The sequence below is a fragment of the Cryptotermes secundus genome, unplaced genomic scaffold, assembly GCF_002891405.2.
Source record: "Cryptotermes secundus unplaced genomic scaffold, Csec_1.0 scaffold813, whole genome shotgun sequence".
NCBI classification, from domain to species: Eukaryota; Metazoa; Arthropoda; class Insecta; order Blattodea; family Kalotermitidae; genus Cryptotermes; species Cryptotermes secundus.
In genome coordinates, this window is record NW_019735471.1 from 1,510,783 (window position 1) to 1,531,282 (window position 20,500).

At 43.3% G+C, this 20,500-nt stretch overlaps 2 protein-coding genes across 2 annotated transcripts in view; one reads left to right on the forward strand and one right to left on the reverse strand.

The window, feature by feature from the left end:
* LOC111869407 (RING finger and transmembrane domain-containing protein 2) overlaps nucleotides 1-20,500 on the forward strand; it is a 198,754-nt gene that overhangs the window by 118,725 nt on the left and 59,529 nt on the right. The window lies entirely within an intron of this gene.
* LOC111869419 (LIM/homeobox protein Lhx8) overlaps nucleotides 1-20,500 on the reverse strand; it is a gene marked incomplete at its 5' end in the record, with an annotated part of 103,908 nt that overhangs the window by 64,973 nt on the left and 18,435 nt on the right. The window contains one exon of the mRNA XM_033753426.1: nucleotides 4,058-4,274. Within this exon, the coding sequence (XP_033609317.1) occupies nucleotides 4,058-4,274 (217 nt within the window). The remainder of the gene's footprint in view (nucleotides 1-4,057; nucleotides 4,275-20,500) is intronic.

The window sequence follows — 20,500 nt, forward strand, 5'->3', positions numbered from 1 at the left end:
CTTCCCACCGCGGCGGCCCGGGTTCGATCCCGGGTCTGGTCAAGTGAGATTTGTGGCGGACAAAGTGGCGCTGGGGCACTTCGAGTACTTCAGTTTCCCCAGCCAATCTTCATTCTACCAATTGCTCCACAATCACCCTCACCTATCATCTGGGGCTGGTACAATAGGCCAGAAGTGGCCGCAGTACAAGGGACTTAGTCCCACCCCACTAGCAATAAAAATAAAAAAGAAAGCTTAGAAATCAAATACACGCGCCCGGTTAGATCGTTTCATATCAGTCACCGCCATGTTTCTGTAGGAAGTTAAGCTTGCAGATACTTCCTTTGAGGACGAGTTAGTGCAATTATTTTCCAAAATAAAGCATTTCTAATTAGTACTTCCTCAGCCTATAGTAAATCATATATGGTGTGGTCGCATTTTATGCGAATCTGATAACATGTGTTATAAAAAGTATTAATAAACTCAAACTTTATGCTCAAAGTCTGAAATAATACGAATGCAAAAAAGAGATCAGCAAGATTCGCGTGTGCATATGAAAACTGGCCGACTTTGTCTTGAATTATGCGAGGACTTCAGGAACTCATCCCTCTAATAAAATGCGACAGAACTGCGCACGACATAAATATACATTGTTACATGTTAGGGCGACTCTCGACGCGGTTTTGGATTGGAGATTGGATTTATTGATTACTTGCAGTTCGTAACTATAAATAACTATAACACTGACTGATTTCTACACTTTACAAATGACTACAGCACACGATACGTCTCAACAGTTCTAACTGACTAACTCAGTCACTAACCAACTAACTCAGCTGACTGTCCTGTTTATAATATCTGCACAGACCGCATAGAAAACACCGTTTCCCATTATTACTGTATTCAATTGTTGCAATGAAAACATGCTTGTTTGCGAAGCCGTTACTCGGTAACGGCTGCCTTTGCTAGCTTCACAGTTCTTTCCTTGAGCAAATATGACACGAGGTTCTCCATATATGTTATCATTCGCATAGTGGTAGCATCTTATGCCGGAGTTGTAAGAGGTAAACCGTAGACTTGTGTCTTTCCCACCCTCCAACTTAAATCTAAACCCCTGGGTACACGGACAGCATTTCAAGTGAAAACCACCAGCCCCCGAAATGCTATGAAGCCAAAGTAGAGAGGATTGTGACGGGGTTGGTTTTAAGGCCCAGTAGCGCATCTCATGCATAACTGAGCTTCTCCATACTCATCTGAAAGCAACCCCATACCCTCTGGTGCGAGATGCCGGGTGGCAGGGTGGTGTATTATGGCGGTAATCCTCTCAGAGAAGAGATCGTTTTCAATTTGGAGAAACCGCTTAAGTAGATAGCCTCTGCTCCCACGGTGGTGCATGATGGGAAATGCGAAAAGGGAAAAAGAAGTCAGTTCTTCAGCTTGAGACCCCTTGTTCTCTTCATAGTCTGCAACCCTCATATACGTGTGGGTATGACGCACAGTAATCTGGAGATGATTCGGTTGTCATACCCACCACATTTTAATTAATTGAAAACAGAAGATAAACACAGTTCTTCTTGTAAGATTTGAGGTTCTCATGGGGTAACTATGAAGAATTCCGTCTTCTGGGATGTGGCGCCGTGTAGATGGTGTAAATCGACGTTTCGGAGGAACGTATCGCCTTCATTTTCAGGGTACAAAAATCCGCGAGCGAGGGGCCAGCGTGAGCATTTGGCTGCAGACTGAGCCGCCAGTCGAAAACCCCAGTTCTTCTTCTGCCTTGACGGATTAGGCTTTCTAACCAATTCCCATCTCTCTAAGATCTATTATAAGTTTATTTTCCCACCTACATCTAGGTCTTCCTAGTGGTCTCTTTCCTTCTGCTTTCCCACCAGCATATTCTATGTAACCCTCTTCGCTCCAAATCGTACTACTTGCCTTGCACAACTTGGAGAAGAGTACAAGTTATGAAGCTCCTCATTACGCAGTTTTTTCTAGTCTATTATTATTATTATTATTATTATTATTATTATTATTCGGTTCATGTATTCTTCTCAGCACCTTATTCTCAAACACTCACTTTATTCTAAAGTGTTCTGATGATGGTGTATAATAATCAGAAATACTGCGTTTTTGGACTCAACTGAGTCCAAACCCAACTGAGTGCTTCCTCCCTCACCTGAGTATGGGAACATATGCCGCTTCCGAAAGGCTGTGTAGAACACCGGCCGATGGACAAAGTCCAAAAACCGAGTAATTCTAACTCTCAGTTTAAGTTCACTTGTTGTTACTCTTAATGCATCGTAGATGAGCTGAACGGGAAATGAAGGAAATTAGAAATGCATACGTAATTTTAATGTAAATACTAAGAGGGACTAGTCCACTTGAGTGGCCAGTTGCGTGGATGGGAGGATGGAACGGAAATGGATTTCAGCGAAAATATAATGTGTTGATACAAATTGGACTTAAATGGCCTAGGATAGGGAGAAGTGAAGGATTAATAAAATGTGAATATCACACAAGGGAATTACTTCTTAATCCTGCTCCTGTTTTCAACAAAGTTCTTATGCTTTAGCATAATTAGGAGCACCGTAGAGCATTGAGCGTCGCGGTGCTAGGCCCCAGCCCTTTTGCTTTAGTAAGCACATGTAGAATTGGAATTGAATACTGCGACATGGCGACGCATTGCCAGATAACAGCTCGATAACACCGCGCGATACGTGCAAGCAACAATAGAATGAATGTTATAGCTCGTTGCTAGGCAGCAAGCAGCACGCCAATCGAATGGCGAGAGAGCAATCACGTGACTTGCGTTTTCATCAAGATTGGTTCAGACATTCAAAAGTTGATAGCATGGGATTCATAGACGCAAAGACACACAGACTGCAAGGTGATTTCATAAGTCTGCCCTTATTTTTTTCAAAATAAGAAAAATCAGGTTAAAAGGCTAGATTTCCTTGTAATGGCCTCTCATGTTTAAAGAAACAAAGATTTCCTTAATTAAGTGGAAATCGTAGGCATATTAACAAGATGTCTTAAAACAGCCAGTGTATAAATTATAATCGGGCCAGCCAAGGTTGCCACTGTTCACGGGAGTCAGAAACAAAAAAGGAAATAGCATAATCAGAGGAAAATAAGAGATTTGTTCACGCAGCAAATTACTTAACACAACATCGTTAAATAACCATTGCATAAACTATAACTTAAATGTAACAGCTAAGCCCGCCTCTATGTACAGATTATTTTCATATCTATTCTTATGCCGGGGTGAGACTTAGTCCCTTATTACACAGGCCATAATTGTCTCTTTAGCCGGTCACGGTAGCCGAGCGGTCTAAGGCATGCACTGTCTTCGCTCGGAAGCCGGGATCGTGGGTTCGAATCCCACTCAGGGCATGGATGTTTGTGTGCGTTTTTCTGTGTTTGTCTACAGGTAGAGGCCTTGCTACGAGCTGATCACTCACCCAAGGAGTCCTACCATATGTGTAAGATCTAGAAAAACCGAAGGGAACGGAGTTCATGGAGGTAGGCCTAGGCCCAGTGGGGCTGTAGCGCCAAGGAAAAAAAAAAATGTTTCTTTTACCAACCCCGGATGACATATGAGAGAACATAAGGTGATATGAAAACAGGCATGGGAAAGCCATTATTAAACCTGCCCCAATACCTCTTAGTCTACCATAAATCTCACATGAACCGATCTGGGTTTGATTCCGGGCCGCCACGGTGAGAGACCGGGAGATAATTGCCGGAAGTATGGTAGCGGCTTACGTACGAATAAACCAAGTTTATGTTGCTCTAAGTTAAAACCATTCATTCTTTAATCAGTGGTTCTACTGCCCCTTATTGGGCCCTGGCCTCTTCTTCAGTATCGTAATCTTTTTTACACAGTCGGTAGGACTCCTTGGATGAGTGATCAGACTGTCACAAGGTCGTTACCTAAACACAGGCCAACACAAACAGAACAAAAGCATGCACAGACACCAATGTCTTGAGTGGAATTCGAACCCATAGATAGCGCGGCCACTGTGATCGGCCTGAGTTAAGTTAAAACCCGACCACTAAAATCTCAAATGACATTTACCTGAAGAAGTCATTCCTGCAGAAGAGCTTGCCTTCTCGACTGAAGCACTTATCCGTGAGGTTGCCTCTGCAGTCGTAGCAGCGTACGCACTCCGCGTGCCACGTCCGCTCAAGCACGTTGAGTAGGAACTTGTCCAGGATGGGCTTGGCACAGCCCGCACACTCTATGATCATGCTGGCGACGGTGGCGGCGTGCAGCGCGGCGGGGTGGGCCCGACCTGCACACAACAGCACCATCGTCACTCTACCACCCCCTGGCAATCAGAGATCGCACCGGCAGAATTTATAATAATGCATTGATGGATCGGAACACACACAGAATTGACTTCGGCCATCTTGTGTACGCACACAAAATGGCAGCTACTGCGATACTGCTGTGACTGACCAGGTTTGTGTTCTAACATACCGTTATCCAGGGTCTCAGAGGGGTGAGGTGAAGCCCCGGCCAGTCACAAATATGGGGGTCACACCCCACTTCAAAAGCCATATAAATATATTTTGTAAATATTTTAAAAATCATGTTCTGTATCAAACGAATGTCGATTAACAACATTTTAATTCAATCAAATGGAATTTCCACATTCTTGTATACTATCAATAAATCTATCTATCTATCTATCTATCTATCTATTTATCTATCTATCTATCTATCCTTATTCCTGTTCCTCCCACTTGGAGCATAGGGCATTCATGAAACGCTTAATTTCATTTCAGTTTCTTAATCTTAGACAGTCGGTAGGTCCCCTTGGACGGAGGATCAGCCCCTCGCAAGACGACTACCTACACAGGACAACACAAACACAGAATAATCGCAGACAAACATCCATGTCTTGACTGGGATTCGAACCCACGATCCCAGTGTCTGAACTGGCGAAGACATTTTATACTTTAGACTATGCAGCTACTTTGATCGGCTGCTTCCTTACTACATCTTGTTAATTTGAATAAGAGTATATCTCGACCCATCTAGGTCAGGTGTCTGGATATAATATTCCAACTCAACCCCCTCCCCGATATGGGCCTGCTGTTACCATTAGATATTAATGTAAAGATGTCCCTGTACTTAACTAATTAAATACTTCGCCGTGAAGGCGTATGGAGGAGTGGATGTAGAGATCCAGGCTAGGAAATTAACTAAACGTTTGAAGGGTTATATTTTCTAGGATATATCGCCGCGTTGAGAGTCAACCAACTTTTCAGGTGAACATTGAGCCCTCATCTTTATGGTTGAAGAGTAAACCAGGCAAGAGCCTAGCATGAAGCGGGCAGCAAGCAAAGCTGGTTTCTTGCCTCTATTGGTCTTCAAGCCTCAAGATGGCGGCGGTACGTTTCTCTGAAATGTTGGTTGACTTCCAACGAATTACACTGTGTTAGATACCTCGATGACAGAACTATTTTGACCGCCACTGAAAAGACTCCAGTTCCTATAATACAGCGGGAGGCGGCAGGGAGTCAAGGACAGAGAGCCAGTGTACGCGACGGCAGCTCCAACAGCCGCGTCGAGGAGCTCTCGACAAGTAAAATTAAGGTCTGTGCCGTTACATTCTGTCGGTATAGAGACGGGGTAAGGGGTAGACGGTCTGGGTTCGATTTCTCTCAAGAGCAAGACTGTTCCCTTCTCCACAGAGTCCAGAACGGCTCCAGGGTCCACCCAGCCTCTATCCAACGGGTACCGGAAGCTCTTTCCTAAGAGGAAGCCCAGCCACTCACCTCCATCCAGTGCCGAGGTCAAGAATGATGGAGCTATACCTCCAGTTCTTTATATGTTCTTATGACGTGTTGGTTAATTATTTAGATGCTGGGACAATTTTACCATTTATCTTATGTTTATAATGTTGAGAATAACCAAATCTGTTCACAGGGAAGTGATTACATACTACACAGTGAACTAACTCCATGGAGCATAGCCCTCCTTCAGAAGCTAATAGCTGGGGAAGGCCCGACGGGTAAAAACTACATTTCCCTATTACAGTTTTGGAATGTTGGTGCAGTGGTCACGGGGATGTGACTATATTCTACTGATTACAGTTAAATAACTCCATGAAGCAGAGATCTTGAGAACGTGATAGCTGCTCAGAAAGCAGAGAAATTTCCAGCAGTGAGTGAAATCCGAGAGTACATTGCCGTGTTCATAAGAGCCCGGTTTTATAGTCTGACTCAGAAATTTTTGCCGGATTATACTTTGTGCGTTCATTATACTCATTGATTATAATTGTGGGATGGGCCCGACCTTAACGCAATACATTAAGTTTGGTAAACGTCCAAGTACTGGCAACAAGGAAGTTACAGAGACAGCGTTCATCACAGAGAGTTAATAAGGAAGCGATATCTGAAAAGAATAAAGGACTTTCTGAAAATATAGCAGAATATAACCTAATTACAAGCTTAAACAGAGAACATGATTCGGAATAGAAAGTAACTACGTTCTGCGCGGCCGGGGATCATTTCCTGTCATATGCAAGGATTTTTCTTCTCGCTACCAAATCTAAATTTCTGTGAGGCCCACAAGGCCTCATGTTCTCGATTCCTTTGCAAGAGACTGAGGACATTCCAATGAAGCCGACCACTCCCCTGAATCTATTGCTGGATCCCTCATTTCGTGCCCCAATACATTTGCTTGGCACGCAATCTAAGCACAGTAACGACTTCAGGGGTTTTACGTTTTGAGTTTCTCACGGAAGTGATTATGGAAAATTCTTTCTTCTGGGATACAGCACTGTGCAGTCCGTTGAAATTCAAAGGAAGTTTCGGGGGAACATATAGCCTCCATCTTCAGCGTTCAATAGTGAGGGTAAACAATAAACCAGAGTGAAACAGATAGTAAGCAGAGCTCTGGCTTCCTACTTAGCTTATCCCTCAACCCTGCAGATGGAGCCGACATTTTCGTCAGAAACGTCGGTTGAGTTTCAATGGACTACACAGAGTTATATCCAAGAAAATAGAATTATTCATCTTCCTTGGCTGTCACTGAACTGACGCACGGAGATGGCGTAGCGAAGATTGATGCCATAAGGAAATGTGTTTACTTAAGATTGCAGATCAGATATTTTTAATCTGGCCGCTTACTACCAGATCGGAGCCGAACCAGACTACATTTTTTACAGAAACGAACCCCCTAATTCATACACATTAAAGGGCAAATAACAAATAGAGTACAAAACAAAACATATTCACGCTGTGTGTACTCCGTGACAAGAATGACATATGAACAAACTGTGAATAATGAACACTAGCGCTGTGGACGGAAAGTGGCCGTCCGGCAAACTAAAATCGTGCCAGACCACGGGATAGCGCCGAACCATAAAAACTATCACTGTAATAGAACATGGAGGCCCATAGGGTTGTGAGACGTCGAGGCTTCCTCATTTTCCATCCAATCATTTAACAGATAGCGATGAAGGCAGCCTTACGAGCTAGACACCGAATTTGAGACGTCCAACACATACTTTCTTCAAGAAGGAAATTAAGATCACTTCAGCAACCCGAAAGTGTTAAGATATCAGTTACGTCTGGTGCTGTGGGTCTACAGTGGAAACACGCGCTGTTGTTAGACACATGTTCATGTGCTGTCATTAAAATAATTAATGAAACAGCAACACACTCATGGCCATGTTGGTGTTTACCGCAAATTTACATGCTTTTGATGCAACTCTGATTACTTAAATTTATATTCACCTTTTTTATATGCAAATTAAGAAAAGAATTATTGGTCTCATGCCTAATTCCCAAATCACAGAATCGAATTGCACTGTTCACTCAATGTATAGTGTCCAGTATTTTTTGTTTACAACCAAAAACACCCCGTAATTTCAGTCCGTAAGCGAACTATACCGACCGAGCGACCGCCGCTTTTCGGCGAAGTTAGTTCCAACTTTAGCGGATAGAGGGTGTCGTGTGGTCAGCGCAACGAATCCTCACGGCCGTTAATTTCGGCTTTCTAAACCGGAGCCGCTATTTCTTTAAAATAGCTCCTCAATTATCCTCACGAGGCTGAGTGGACCCCGTTCCAGACTCACAACTTCTCAGAAAATCTGGTAGCGCCGGGAATCGAACCGGAGACCTCTGCATCTATAGCCAGGAACGCTGGCCACTAGACCACAGAGGCGGTCTTTGTTTACAACCACGGTTTATATAAAGAGTAATTAACAATTCTGTACGAATCTGTGAAAAATTGAGGTTTTTATTTATGCGTTAATTTCTGCTCAACCGTGGAAGGATTGTATAAACAAATACTTCAAAGGTGCCGACAGCGAAATGTCATGGATTCTATTAAGGTCTGTGAAAATCATTTATTATAAAAGTATTATTTGGGACACTGTTCGATGCCTGCGACAAGCCTATGTGATATAAGCAACGTTCCTTGCGTTAGCTCTGCTCCCGCCTTCAGGAGACAAGCTGCTATTATATTAACACACACACGTTAGGTCCAGTTCTTTTCGATCTGAAGTTAATAACGAGCACTTGAACTGAACCGGTGTTACTCAGTCACTCTCAATGTTCCGGTTATAAATGTAAAAACAGACCGAATTGTCCTGTGCTTAATTAATTAAACACTATGCCATGGAGACATATGTGGTAATGGAGGTATAGCTCCACCATGAGTAACCTCGGTACTAGATGGAGGTGTGTGGTCAGCTCCACACACCGGCCGCTTTACCCTCGGAGGAAGGATCTCCGATACGCATTGAATTAGGGGCCCGGGTGGGCCCCAAGGCCGGTCTGGATGCTATGGAGAAGAAAAGAATCCTGCCTCTGGCGGGAGTAGAGCCCCGGTCGTCTAGCCCGTAGCACGTCACTGTACAGACTGGGCTATCACGACTAATGTTCCGCTTGCATTAGACAAAATATACTAAATATATCCTAATGTGTGTAGAATAGCGATCCCGCTGTAACTGCCTGCGGTCCCGAATTGTGTGAATGTATAACGTGTCAATAAAGTCAATCATCCAATCCAAAACCCGTCTTATAAGTCACGCACGTTACATTTTCCAGAATAAACTCCAGTATTAGCATTATATGCCGGTCACGGTAGCCGAGCGGTCTAAGGCATGCACTGTCTTCGCTCGCTTGGAAGCCGGGATCGTGGGTTCGAATCCCACTCAGGGCATGGATGTTTGTGTGCGTTTTTCTGTGTTTGTGTACAGGTAGAGGCCTTGCGACGAGCTGATCACTCGCCCAAGGAGTCCTACCATATGTGTAAGATCTAGAAAAACCGAAGTGAACGGAGAAGTTCATGGAGGTAGGCCTAGACCCACTGGGGCTGTAGTGCCAAGAAAAAAAATAGCATTATATATTAGATATAGGAGGCACTATGCTACAAGTTCTGATGAGGTAATTGGACTTTTTTCAATTGACCTAGTCCTTCCAGCCGCATTATGGCCCTGGAGTAGACTCAGTCTCTAACAGAAATCAGTACCAGGAATATTCTTGGAATATTCTTGGGGGTAAAAGACGGCCGGCGCGTAGGGCTGACAACCTTGCCGCCATCTATGAGCCGACTGTCTAGAAAATGTGGGAACCTCAACATCTCACAACTCTATGGGCCTCCACGGCCTGTTACAGGGATACCTTTACTTTACTTTTATATATTATATTACCATTGGACTTCGGTTTCGAACTAGTTATATATTTATCATCAGTACCTCAGTTCCATTAGAAAGGCTTACCTTAATCATTGGACCAGCGCTGTGATCTCTCGCACCGCTAGATAATGTCTGTAAACTAGTGTAATCACAAGTGTAGTACCTAGCCTTCAGAATCATTTACAACTAAATTAATAGTTTTCTTGTCGTTATGAACTTCGCTGCTTAACTAATGTGCACATATCGAATTAATTATGAATTAAAAAAAAGTTATGATTTGTGAATTAAATTCAAAACTGTAAACGGATCTGAAGCCGGTCACGGTAGCCGAGCGGTCTAAGGCATGCACTGTCTTCGCTCGCTTGGAAGCCGGGATCGTGGGTTCGGATCTGTTTCCTGTGAGGTACGAACTGAATTCTTATATATTATTCTTATACACTGCCGGTCACGGTAGCCGAGCGGTCTAAGGCATGTACTGTCTTCGCTCGCTTGGAAACCGGAATCGTGGGTTCGGATCCCACTCAGGGCATGGATGTTTAGTTTGTGTGTGTGCGTTTTTCTGTGTTTGTGTACAGGTAGAGGCCTTGCGACAAGCTGATCACCCGCCCAAGTAGTCCTACCGAATGTGTAAGATCTAGAAAAACCGAAGTGAACGGAGAAGTTCATGGAGGTAGGCCTAGGCCCACTGGGGCTGTAGTGCCAAGGGGGAAAACGGATCTGAGTTTTCTGGAATTTAAGGCATAGATACAGTGCAGAAGGTGATGTAAGAATTAGCCCATGACAAGAGCCGACAAGACTGTGACATGTGTATAATGAGACAGTAATTAGCCACCTGGCGGGAGAACGTCGAACTACACGTACTTGTCACGAGAAACACTCAACAATTTCGACTGCGACTCTGGAACATAATTTACGTTGCTATTGTTTGTTTTGTGTAACAGACCCTTTATGTTACTGGCCCAAATTACTCATGAACATGCATGTTTGTATGCTATGTTGTGTTCACATATCGTCACGCCAAATCTGGTTCCAAACATTTCACCCTACACAGTGTCTCATGCGCTACGTGTGCTCCCCACCACGGATCCTAGCTCAGTCGTACCTCAGTAGATATTGGTCATCACTGCTTCCTCACCAGAATGTCCTAAAATCCAATTAAGTGCGTCGAAGTGATAAAAATTCGGTATGAAACTTATTCTCAATGCTTGGCCGCGCCATAGCTCAAGCGGTTAGTCGCAGGCTTCCTACCGCGGCGGCCCGGGTTCGATCCCGGGCCTCGTCAAGTGAGATTTGTGGTGGACAAAGTGACGCTGGAGCAGGTTTTCTCCGAGTACTTCGGTTTCCCTTGCCAATCTTCATTCCACCAATTGCTCCACAATCAGCCTCACATATCATCTGGGGCTGGTACAATAGGCCAGAAGTCGCCGCAGTACAAGCGACTTAGTCCCACCCCATTAGTACTAAAAAAAATATTCTCACTGCTTGTCATTCGGTTGGTACCGATGGCTCTCTCTCCTGGAGGTATAGTTGTCAAGCGTGAAGCTGAACACTCATCTACATCTATTACTTACTTACTTACTTACTTACTTATGGAGCTGAGCCCTTCTGGAGGAGCGACAAATTCTGCAGCTACTCAAGAATTTCCCAGCATTTTATATAACCTGAAGGTTCATTACCGTGTTCACAAGAGCCCTCCACTCGTCCCTATCCTGAGCCACATCTATCCAATCCATACCACCCCATCCTATCTCTGTAAGATCCATTTTAATATTGTCCACCACCTACGCCTTGGTCTTCCCAGTGGTCTCTTTCCTTCTGGCTTTCGCACCAATATCCTATACGCATTCCTCGTCTCCTCCATTCGTGCTACATGACCTGCCCACCTCATCCTCCTTGACTTGATCATTTTAATTATAATTGCTTAAGCCAAAAATGGTGGAGCTATAACTTCACACCCCCTCACTTCCTTCGTCTTCGTAACGTACTACTTAATTAAGCACAGGGACAGCTATACCGTTTTCCTTGTCCTTATAATTCTACCTTCACATTTATGTGTCTAACTGTTAACCACCTCATCCTTCGAAATTGAAGTAACAAGAAACAAACATTTTACCCTGGAGATGGAGGCAGTATATTCCTCTGAAACGTCAGCAAATATTCAGCAGANAGTAATTAACTCCATGGAGATGAGTCTTTTTTGCAGTCACCAGTCGTTGAGCCACACACGGAATTCCCAATATCTCATGGAATCCCAAGTTTCAGTACCGTATGTACAAAAGCCCTCCAATAGTCCCTATACTTAGCCAGGTTAATCCACTCCAAAACAACCGTATTCTATTTTTTTAAGATACCTAAATTCTGATTTTGCTTTTACCTCATGACCCAAGTCTCTTTCAGAACTGACCCGCATCACTCACTCTTGTTATATGTGAGAACAGCCAGTCACATATAAGCCTTTCTGGAAATTAACGCAGGAATACAACTGAACGAACACTCGACCGAAGCAATTCTGCAACATGCATTGCTTCACGAAAACCAATCTGAACACGGTCAAATTACTACTTTCTTCCTTTTCAAAATAATACCGTTTCAAATGCTTGATAATTGAGTTATGTAACGACGCTTTACTATCCGTCTATCTAGAGCTCTACAGCCCTTGTGGACCTCGACCACTTTTTCAGTTTCTTAATCCATACACAATCGGTAGGACTCCTGAGATGGGGGATCAGCCAGTCTCAAGGCCGCTACCTACACACAGAATATACGCACACAGACATCCGTGCCTCGAGTGGTATTCGAGCCCACGATCCCAGTGTTCGAGAGAGTGAAGACAGTTCATGCACGTTAACTGTGATCGGCTGCTTTAGAAACTACAGTCACTGCTACAGAAACTACAGGTCATGGAGAACCTAATTAGCGGATAATTATAAATGATAATCAGGTAAACTTGTGGAAGTTATAGGCTGTGGTCTTACTTACTTACTTACTTACTTACTTATGGAGCTGAGGCCTTCTTGAGGAGAAGCGAAATCTGCAGCTACTCAAGAATTTCCCAGTATTTATAGAACCCAAAGTTCATTACCGTGTTCACAAGAGACCTCCACTGGTCCATATCCTGAGCAAGATCAATCAAATCCATCGCATACCATCCTATCTCTATAAGATTCATTTTAATATTGTCCACCCACCTACGCCTTGGTCTTCCCACTGGTCTCTTTCTTTTTGGCTTTCCCACCAATATCCTATATGCATTCCTCTTCTCCCCCATTCGTGCTACATGCCCTGCCCACCTCATCCTCCTTGACTTGATCATTCTAATTATACTTGCAGAAGCTACTTTAAATAAATCTCCCATCCTTGTCCTGCTAGATCCGAGCAAATGATAAGAACGCCTCAGTTATCCTAATCGTTCCTGGGGACGAGATTCGAACCTCTCTCCTTCCGAATACGAATACAAACACATCATTACAGATTCTTACATAATTCTACTAACAAAGGAATATATCATTAGTCACCGACTAAAGATCGGACTAAATATGGGGGGGGGCCTCTGCTTGCAAGAGTGGTCCCATAGGGTAGAACAATTCTGCTATTCCGTATTCACCACGGTTCAATTAATTGGGTCACACCAATACGAACGCAATCAGACATGCATATCTTTGGTTAATACAGTGCTACAGTAGGTCATTAAGCTGAAACACAATGAATAAAATGCTTAAGAGCATTAAAATCACACAAGTCTTATAACCCCATTAACAATCAAAGGCAAAAAGCCGACAGACAATAAATAAGTTTTAGTTTGTTTTTATCGCTTTTATTATTTTATTTTCTTCTTTACAATAAGCATTCGGTTACTATAGTTACAGCTAGTTACTTTCATAAATGAAGTTGTAACTTGTTCTGAGAGATAGGAAATTATTTTCTGTGCATTATTCGTATTTTAATGTCAGAGGTGATTAACAAATAGATGAGAACCTGTGAGCAAATTATGGATCTCGGCTACTACCTCACAAGATGATATGTGACGTGAGCATCGCAGCAGGGTTACCAATATCACGATGTAAAATAAGCTAGGCACTCTAGCGCGTTTCATAAAAGCGAATGGTATTTGGTTTGTAGTGCGCTGCGCATATAAACCAGTTACATTTTGTTTAGTTCGTAGGTTTAATGACGTTGAATCAAGTGAAAATACATTAGTCAGACCTTTAGTCAATACAGTGAAAGGTTTTTACTCATTTATTTATGACATAGCCTATAAAGGTAAAGTTGTCCCTGTACTCAACTAATTAAGCACTAAGCCATGAAGGCGTATGGGAGAGTGGGTGTATAGATCCACATTTTTCTTGACATTGGCACTAGTTGGAGATGAGTAGTCAGCTTCACGCCCCGTCCGCTTTCTCCCTGGAAAGAGCCCCCCGGTACCCATTTTATAGGAGGTTGGGTGTCTGGACGATATGGAGAAGTGAATTTTTTTTTCCCTACCGGTACTCGAACTCCGACCTTTCGGTCGTCCAGCCCGTTGCCAGTCGCTATACAGATCACGCTATCATAACTCCTACGATATAGCCTATATGTAATTATTTCTCATGCGTTTATTTTTATGGAGCCGGGATAGCTCAGTCGGTATAGCGACAGCCTACGGGCTGGAACCCAGGGGTCGGAGTTAGAGTCCTGGTAGAGTCAATAATTTTCTCTTCCCCACGTCGTCCAGACCGGCTCTGGGGTCCACCCAACCTCTTATCCAATGGGTACCGGGGGCAATTTCCTCGGGGCTAAAAGCGGCAGGGGTTTGAAGCTGACCACTCACCTCCAGTTTGTGCTGAGGTAAAGTAAATATGGATCTATACATCCACTCCCCCACTGCGCCTTCATGGCTTAGTGCTTAATTAGCTAAGCACAGGGACAACTTACCTTAACTTACATTTAATGAGATGTTATGAAGAAGCATTTACATCTAGGCATAATGTCAGTAGTTGATATTAATTCTACATTAATATAATAATAATAAGTAACCGCCAAGGCCAATGAGTTATGTAAACCTAATCTTACAGCATGATTCCACTCTTGTTTTGTTCAGACTGTACGGGCAGAACGTGACTATACCGCCCTGCAGAGATCCGTGAACAAATCAGGCGAAACAATTCTAAGCAAGAAGTAGGCTCCTCTGATTTCGGTTATCTGTCTGGGTAGCAGTGAAATAAATCGACGGAAAGGGAAGCCACTTCTGACATCCCAGTCCGATTGGCTCTTGTTCTTGTACAGCGAAATGGAGCCTCTTAATCACCAGCTCCATCCGGACAGTGACAACTGAAATGAACTGCCGTTGCAACTGCTGGTAACGACCCGCACAGTAACCTTCAATCTGAATTCTGCCTGCAACTGTCTTATGGTCTCGGAGATCAACGCAAAGATCCAAACGCCGTAAGGTTCACATTCCTGTGAGATTAACATTATGTTAAACCTAGGCCCGCGCCGTAGCTCAAGCGGTTAGTCGCTGGGTTCCCACCGCGGCGGCCCGAGTTCGATCCCGGGTCTGTTCAAGTGGGATTTGTGGTAGACAAAGTGGCGCTGGTTTCTCTGAGTACTTCGGTTTCCCCTTCCAATCTTCATTCCACCAAATTCTTCATCTTCATAACCAACTGGGGAGGGAACAATAGGCCAATCAGTGGCGGACGAGCCGAGTGAACCCAGTTAGACTCCACCCCTCACTAAGCGAATTAAAAAAAAAGTTAAACCTAACGCAAATGTTTGTATACTATCCAATCTTTCATTTACAGCTAGGAATTAATACGAGTACGTGATATGTTATTTCCAATCTTCCTCCATTTATATGTGAATCTTTGGAATATACCAGACTATCAGTACAGATATGGCCGAGAACTGTGGCCGCACGGTCTCAGGCATGAACCATCTTCGCCAGCTCAAACACTGGGATCGTGGGTTTTAATCCCACTCGAGGCATGGATGTCTGTGTACGTTTATTTTGTTTTTGTGTTGTTCTGTGTGTAGATAGCGGCCTTGCGACCGGTTGCTCCCCCGTACAAGAAGTCCTACCGACGGTGTATAGATCAAGAAATTGAAAAAGCGGCCAAAGTCCACAAAGGCTGTAGAGTCATAGATAGATAGATCAGCACAAGTATTATGTTTCTGGACATTATCCATTGTCCTGTTTTTATTTAAAAAAGCAAAATTTAGGAGACTTGATCCTGTCTCCGTCTTCATGTAAAACCTGATCAGTTGGGCCCAATTGATAGAGCTAGCCCCTATCTCCGGTACTGATGTACCATCGTAACAAACTTTTAGAATTAATGAAACTATCAGTTTAAAATTAAAATTTTTTGTAAACATTTTTCCTACGTTCTATTTCTTACTTTTCTGATTTATTTATTTAAGAGAATTTCCTCTTCTTGCTATTGTCTCTAGAATTGTTTTAAATCTAAATTAGTTACTGAAGTGCAACGGAACTTCTGCAGGAAGGCTACGGACCTTTCCGCCCTTAAATGACCTTCTGTAGAGATGATCTCTGAATTAGGGGGTGGAGTGGAAGGGGGAGAATTTGGGTAACATATTACAGTAATAATTATAAATATAATATATTACGCAACAACTCTATTACACTAATTTATTTCAATTAATGTTACTTTAAATGAACAGCAGATGCAATGGGTAACTTCATACAATCCGTGGGCACAAGGGTATATAGGTTGTCTCGAAAATTTAGTCTGTGTCTTTCTTCACGGTACAGGTGAGCCCAGAGGCTGGGGAGGAGAACTGGCTTTGGGATGTTTGTTTTAAGAGGTTTAATAAAGACCAAGCATGATCACTGGCTGGGAAAGGGGGTGATTTCTAAATTGGGTTTGCATAACAAAGAAATTTCCTAAAACGTAATGCGTACCACAAGAATATTTTCTTTTAAATGAGATGGTTTTTAGAGAAATTTTACTGCACGAACTCTGGGGATCTTGATTGTACTAAACGTGCATTCAGATCACTGTAGGTTCCGGCAGGTGGAAGGAACTGACGGTCCTTCGATCTAGAAGTCTCGTGAAGACCGTGACAGCTATCGGAGTCGGCAAGCCTACATAACCTTACAAAACACAAATAAAAATTACTCCATCACAGCAGATGTTAGAAGTATTTTCCCTGCTATGCTGTTATGCTCTTCTGTGGGGCACGCGGTAGCGTAGTTGGTTTAGACACTCTGCTACAAGCCGGAAGGTCGCGAGTTAAAATCATGATGCGGTCATTAGATTTTTAAATTAATCTAATCCTTCCTACCGCACAATGGTCCAGGGGTCGACGCAGCCTCTAACAGAAATGAGTATCGGGAATCTTCCTGGCGGTAAGACTGACAACCTCACCGCCGCCTGTGAGCCGATTTTCAATAAATGTGGGAGCCTCGAAGTCTCTCAACACTATAGGCCTCCACGGCCTGTTACAGGAATAGCGCTACATTTTTCTACTGTCCTTTAAGCGTCACAGTTTCTGTTGTGACGTGACGTGAAGCCACATAAATCGATGTCCCCCCCCCTTTTTTTTTAATGCTAGTGGGATGGGACTACGTCCCTCGTACTAGGGCCACTTCTGTCCTATTTTATAAGCCCCAAATCATATGTGAGGGTGATTGTGGAGCAATTGGTGGAATGAAGATTGGCAGGGGAAACCGAAGTACTCGGGGAAAACCTGCCCCAGCGCCACTTTGTCCACCACTAGATGTCCCCTTTGTGCACCCTTGATGTTGAAACCTGAAGTGATACTTTAAAGTGAAAGAACACTAAAATAACATAGAAAGTATTTAAACATATAAACCTGATATTTAAAAACTTCACGGTGTTCGGTTTTCGTGGATTCAGTACTGGGAATGCCAATTCGGATCCCGGTTGGTTGTGGTTTATTTTATGATGCATTCAGTACCTGTCTCAGATAATACGACGTCGAGTGGTAGGGTTATTTGTGAATACTGAATTGAAAGGAATTTGGAAGGAGACGGTCATAGCCTAATAGAGTTCCTGTCGCGTTATTTTCTTACAGGGACTAAGGTGTACGGGCAGAGATTCGAGCCGAGTACCTTCCGAATGCAAGTCTAGAACGTCGCTGCAAACCTGCTCGTGATTGCTTTGCCTTGCGCAGGCTTGAAGACGGGGTGATCCTTGTCCCAAGGATTCCTGTCAAAGGTCTGAAAGGATTCGTTGTTTTGAAAGGCAGTTCTGAGTCGGAACTGAGCTGGTTTTGATTTCGGTGGTGCTCAGTTCATATCTCGGCCCGGTTACAGTCTCTCCTGACTGAACATTTTAGTGGTCTTCCTCAGAACTCCTACACAAATGAAGGTATAGCAGCCCAAAATATGCCACAACCACTTCAAAAATCAGCAGTCTTTAATTTACTTGCCTTTAGACGCCGTACACAGCCGGAGACACAGTGCCCTAACAAAACCATAGACAGAACATGTAACAGTTGAATCAGAAGGGAACAGAAGATTTAAATTTTACAACTGATGAGAGGAGGAGGAGGAATAAGTAGACAAAGCAGAAGATATAAATGATGATGAAGAAGAAGCTCAAGAAGAAGATGATAAAAATGAAGACGGCGAACAAGATCAAGAAGATGAAGAAGCGGAAGAAGATGAAAAGAAGAGACAGAAAGAAGAAGATTAAGAAAATAATGATTATTATGAATAACAAGAAGAAGCAGAAGAAGCAGGGCTAGAAGAAGAAATTTATGGAGAAGAAGAAGCAGAAGAAGAAGAAACATAAGTAGAAGAAGAAGAATTTTATGGAGGAGGAGGAGGAGAACATGATGATGATAAAGATGAAGACGAATATTATGGAGGAGAAAGAGGGGAAGGAGAAGAAGAAGAAATAGAAGAAGAAGAATTTGATGGAGGCGGAGGAGAGCCGACATAAAAGTGACTGCATCGCAGGCGGCTTCCTCAGACAAGGTACAGTGACTGGTATTGAACTCTGCTAGGGCCGTCGACACGGCCCAGGCAAGCAACCCTTCCAACTTGTTCACTCCTCTCTGAGGAGGAGAGAGTCAGGAGACGGACAGAAGCGCGAAGTATGCTGAACGTAGGAAGAGGCGCTTCTACGCACAGCTACGGTAAGTGCAAGACTTCGCGACGGAACAAAAGGCAGGCCAATTCTGTCTCTCAAGCCAAAGGTAGGCCCGTGGAAGCGGCGCATAAACATGGGACGCTCCTGACAACAGGACCTGCTTATCTGAATCGGGCCGGGATAGCCCGGTCGGTATAGCGACCGGCCACGAGCTCGACGGCAGCGGTTCGATTTCTGACAAGAGGCAAGTTTTTTCTCTTCTTCATAACGTTTATACTGGCTCTGGGGCTCACTCAGCCTCCTATAAAATGGGTCTCGGGGGCTATTTCTACGGGGATAAAAGAGGCCGGAGCGTGTAGTTGGCCACTCACATCTATCTAATGCAGAGGTCAAGGATGGTGGATTTATACCTCCACTCCCCCATATGTATTCATGGCATAATGCTTAATTTATTAAGAGCAGGGACAACTTTATATTTTCCTTTTGCTTTTATACATGAATTTTATTTTTTTAAATACAACCTACAAATCTTCTTACAAAATAGAGCTCGACCGCAATTACTTCAATCTCATCTCAAATTCTGGGAGTATAATTTTCATTAATACGTTGTCCATTTCCAATTCCTTGAATAAACTTCATCTGATATCCATTCTTGTAGCTGTACTGTGATCTAAAAACAATAATTTTTTCAAAAACAAGAAGTTGGAACAGTTTTGTGCTTATCTCTCTAAATTTCGTTGCCACTACTTGACTTCACTAGATCCCTCCATCCTACAAGGATCACGTGTAGGTACAGTTATGTCGACTTCTGTTTAATTTCATATTCAGAACTTTCCTTGTACTGGGTCAGAGACGAAACCGCAACTGCTGACGTAAGTTTTGATAGCGTTCTGGATGGTTTGGCTGTCGCACACCTTTAAAGTGGCGGCATATGCAAGTAGGACAGAGGCAAAATAACCGTGCTTTTTATGATAAACTTGACCGTTGCCACTGCATACGTTTAAAATTCTATAGGCAGTTCAGATATTCAGCGTTGGCCTCCGCTGTATGAAGTCAAATTAACCATCTGAACACAATAATAGGTTTTGGCAAGATTTATGTGGGTGTGTGACTATAGACGGGGTTTTGGATTGGTGACTCGATTTATTGAATACTTATACACACCACTCGGAACTAGAAGTAAGTACAACTTCACCGCTAATATCCACATTTTACAAATCACCACAGCACCCGCTAAACCTTTTTCCAACCTGCTGTCTCTTTATCAGCCGTTCCCTAGCAGAAGTTTTTAACAATGAAGATTCTTCAGCTTCGAGCGCTCAGGTTCTGTCTTCACATCCTACCATGAAGAAATGAACTCAAAACTGACATTTCTCAACGAACTCCCAGGCTGGCAGCCATTTCACACAAACCTCCTAGTCTTCTCTTTGTAGGTTGACTTTCAACTAAGAACTAAATTCAAAGTCAAAGTTACTTTAGGACTAGTGGTTTACCGCCAATCACTTATTGGCGTCAAGCTCCTTGACGTACAGCCAGAGATGTTTTTCTTCTCAACTGAGACCTTGCGATAATAATCCTTATATAACATGCTCTTTGACGACAGGATGGGTTTGTCTCTTATAAATACGAGTATGCCTTTGATCAAGCGTACGTATCTCACTTATAGTACGTTATTCTTACTTTTGCACTATACACAAATCCTCTGTCAGTGCAGATTTTGCAAAGCAAATCATGCCTATCTTACGTATCTTATGCTACAACGGCAGCTTAGTCACTTGAACGGTCGTAAGCTTGACCATCGCCAAATTT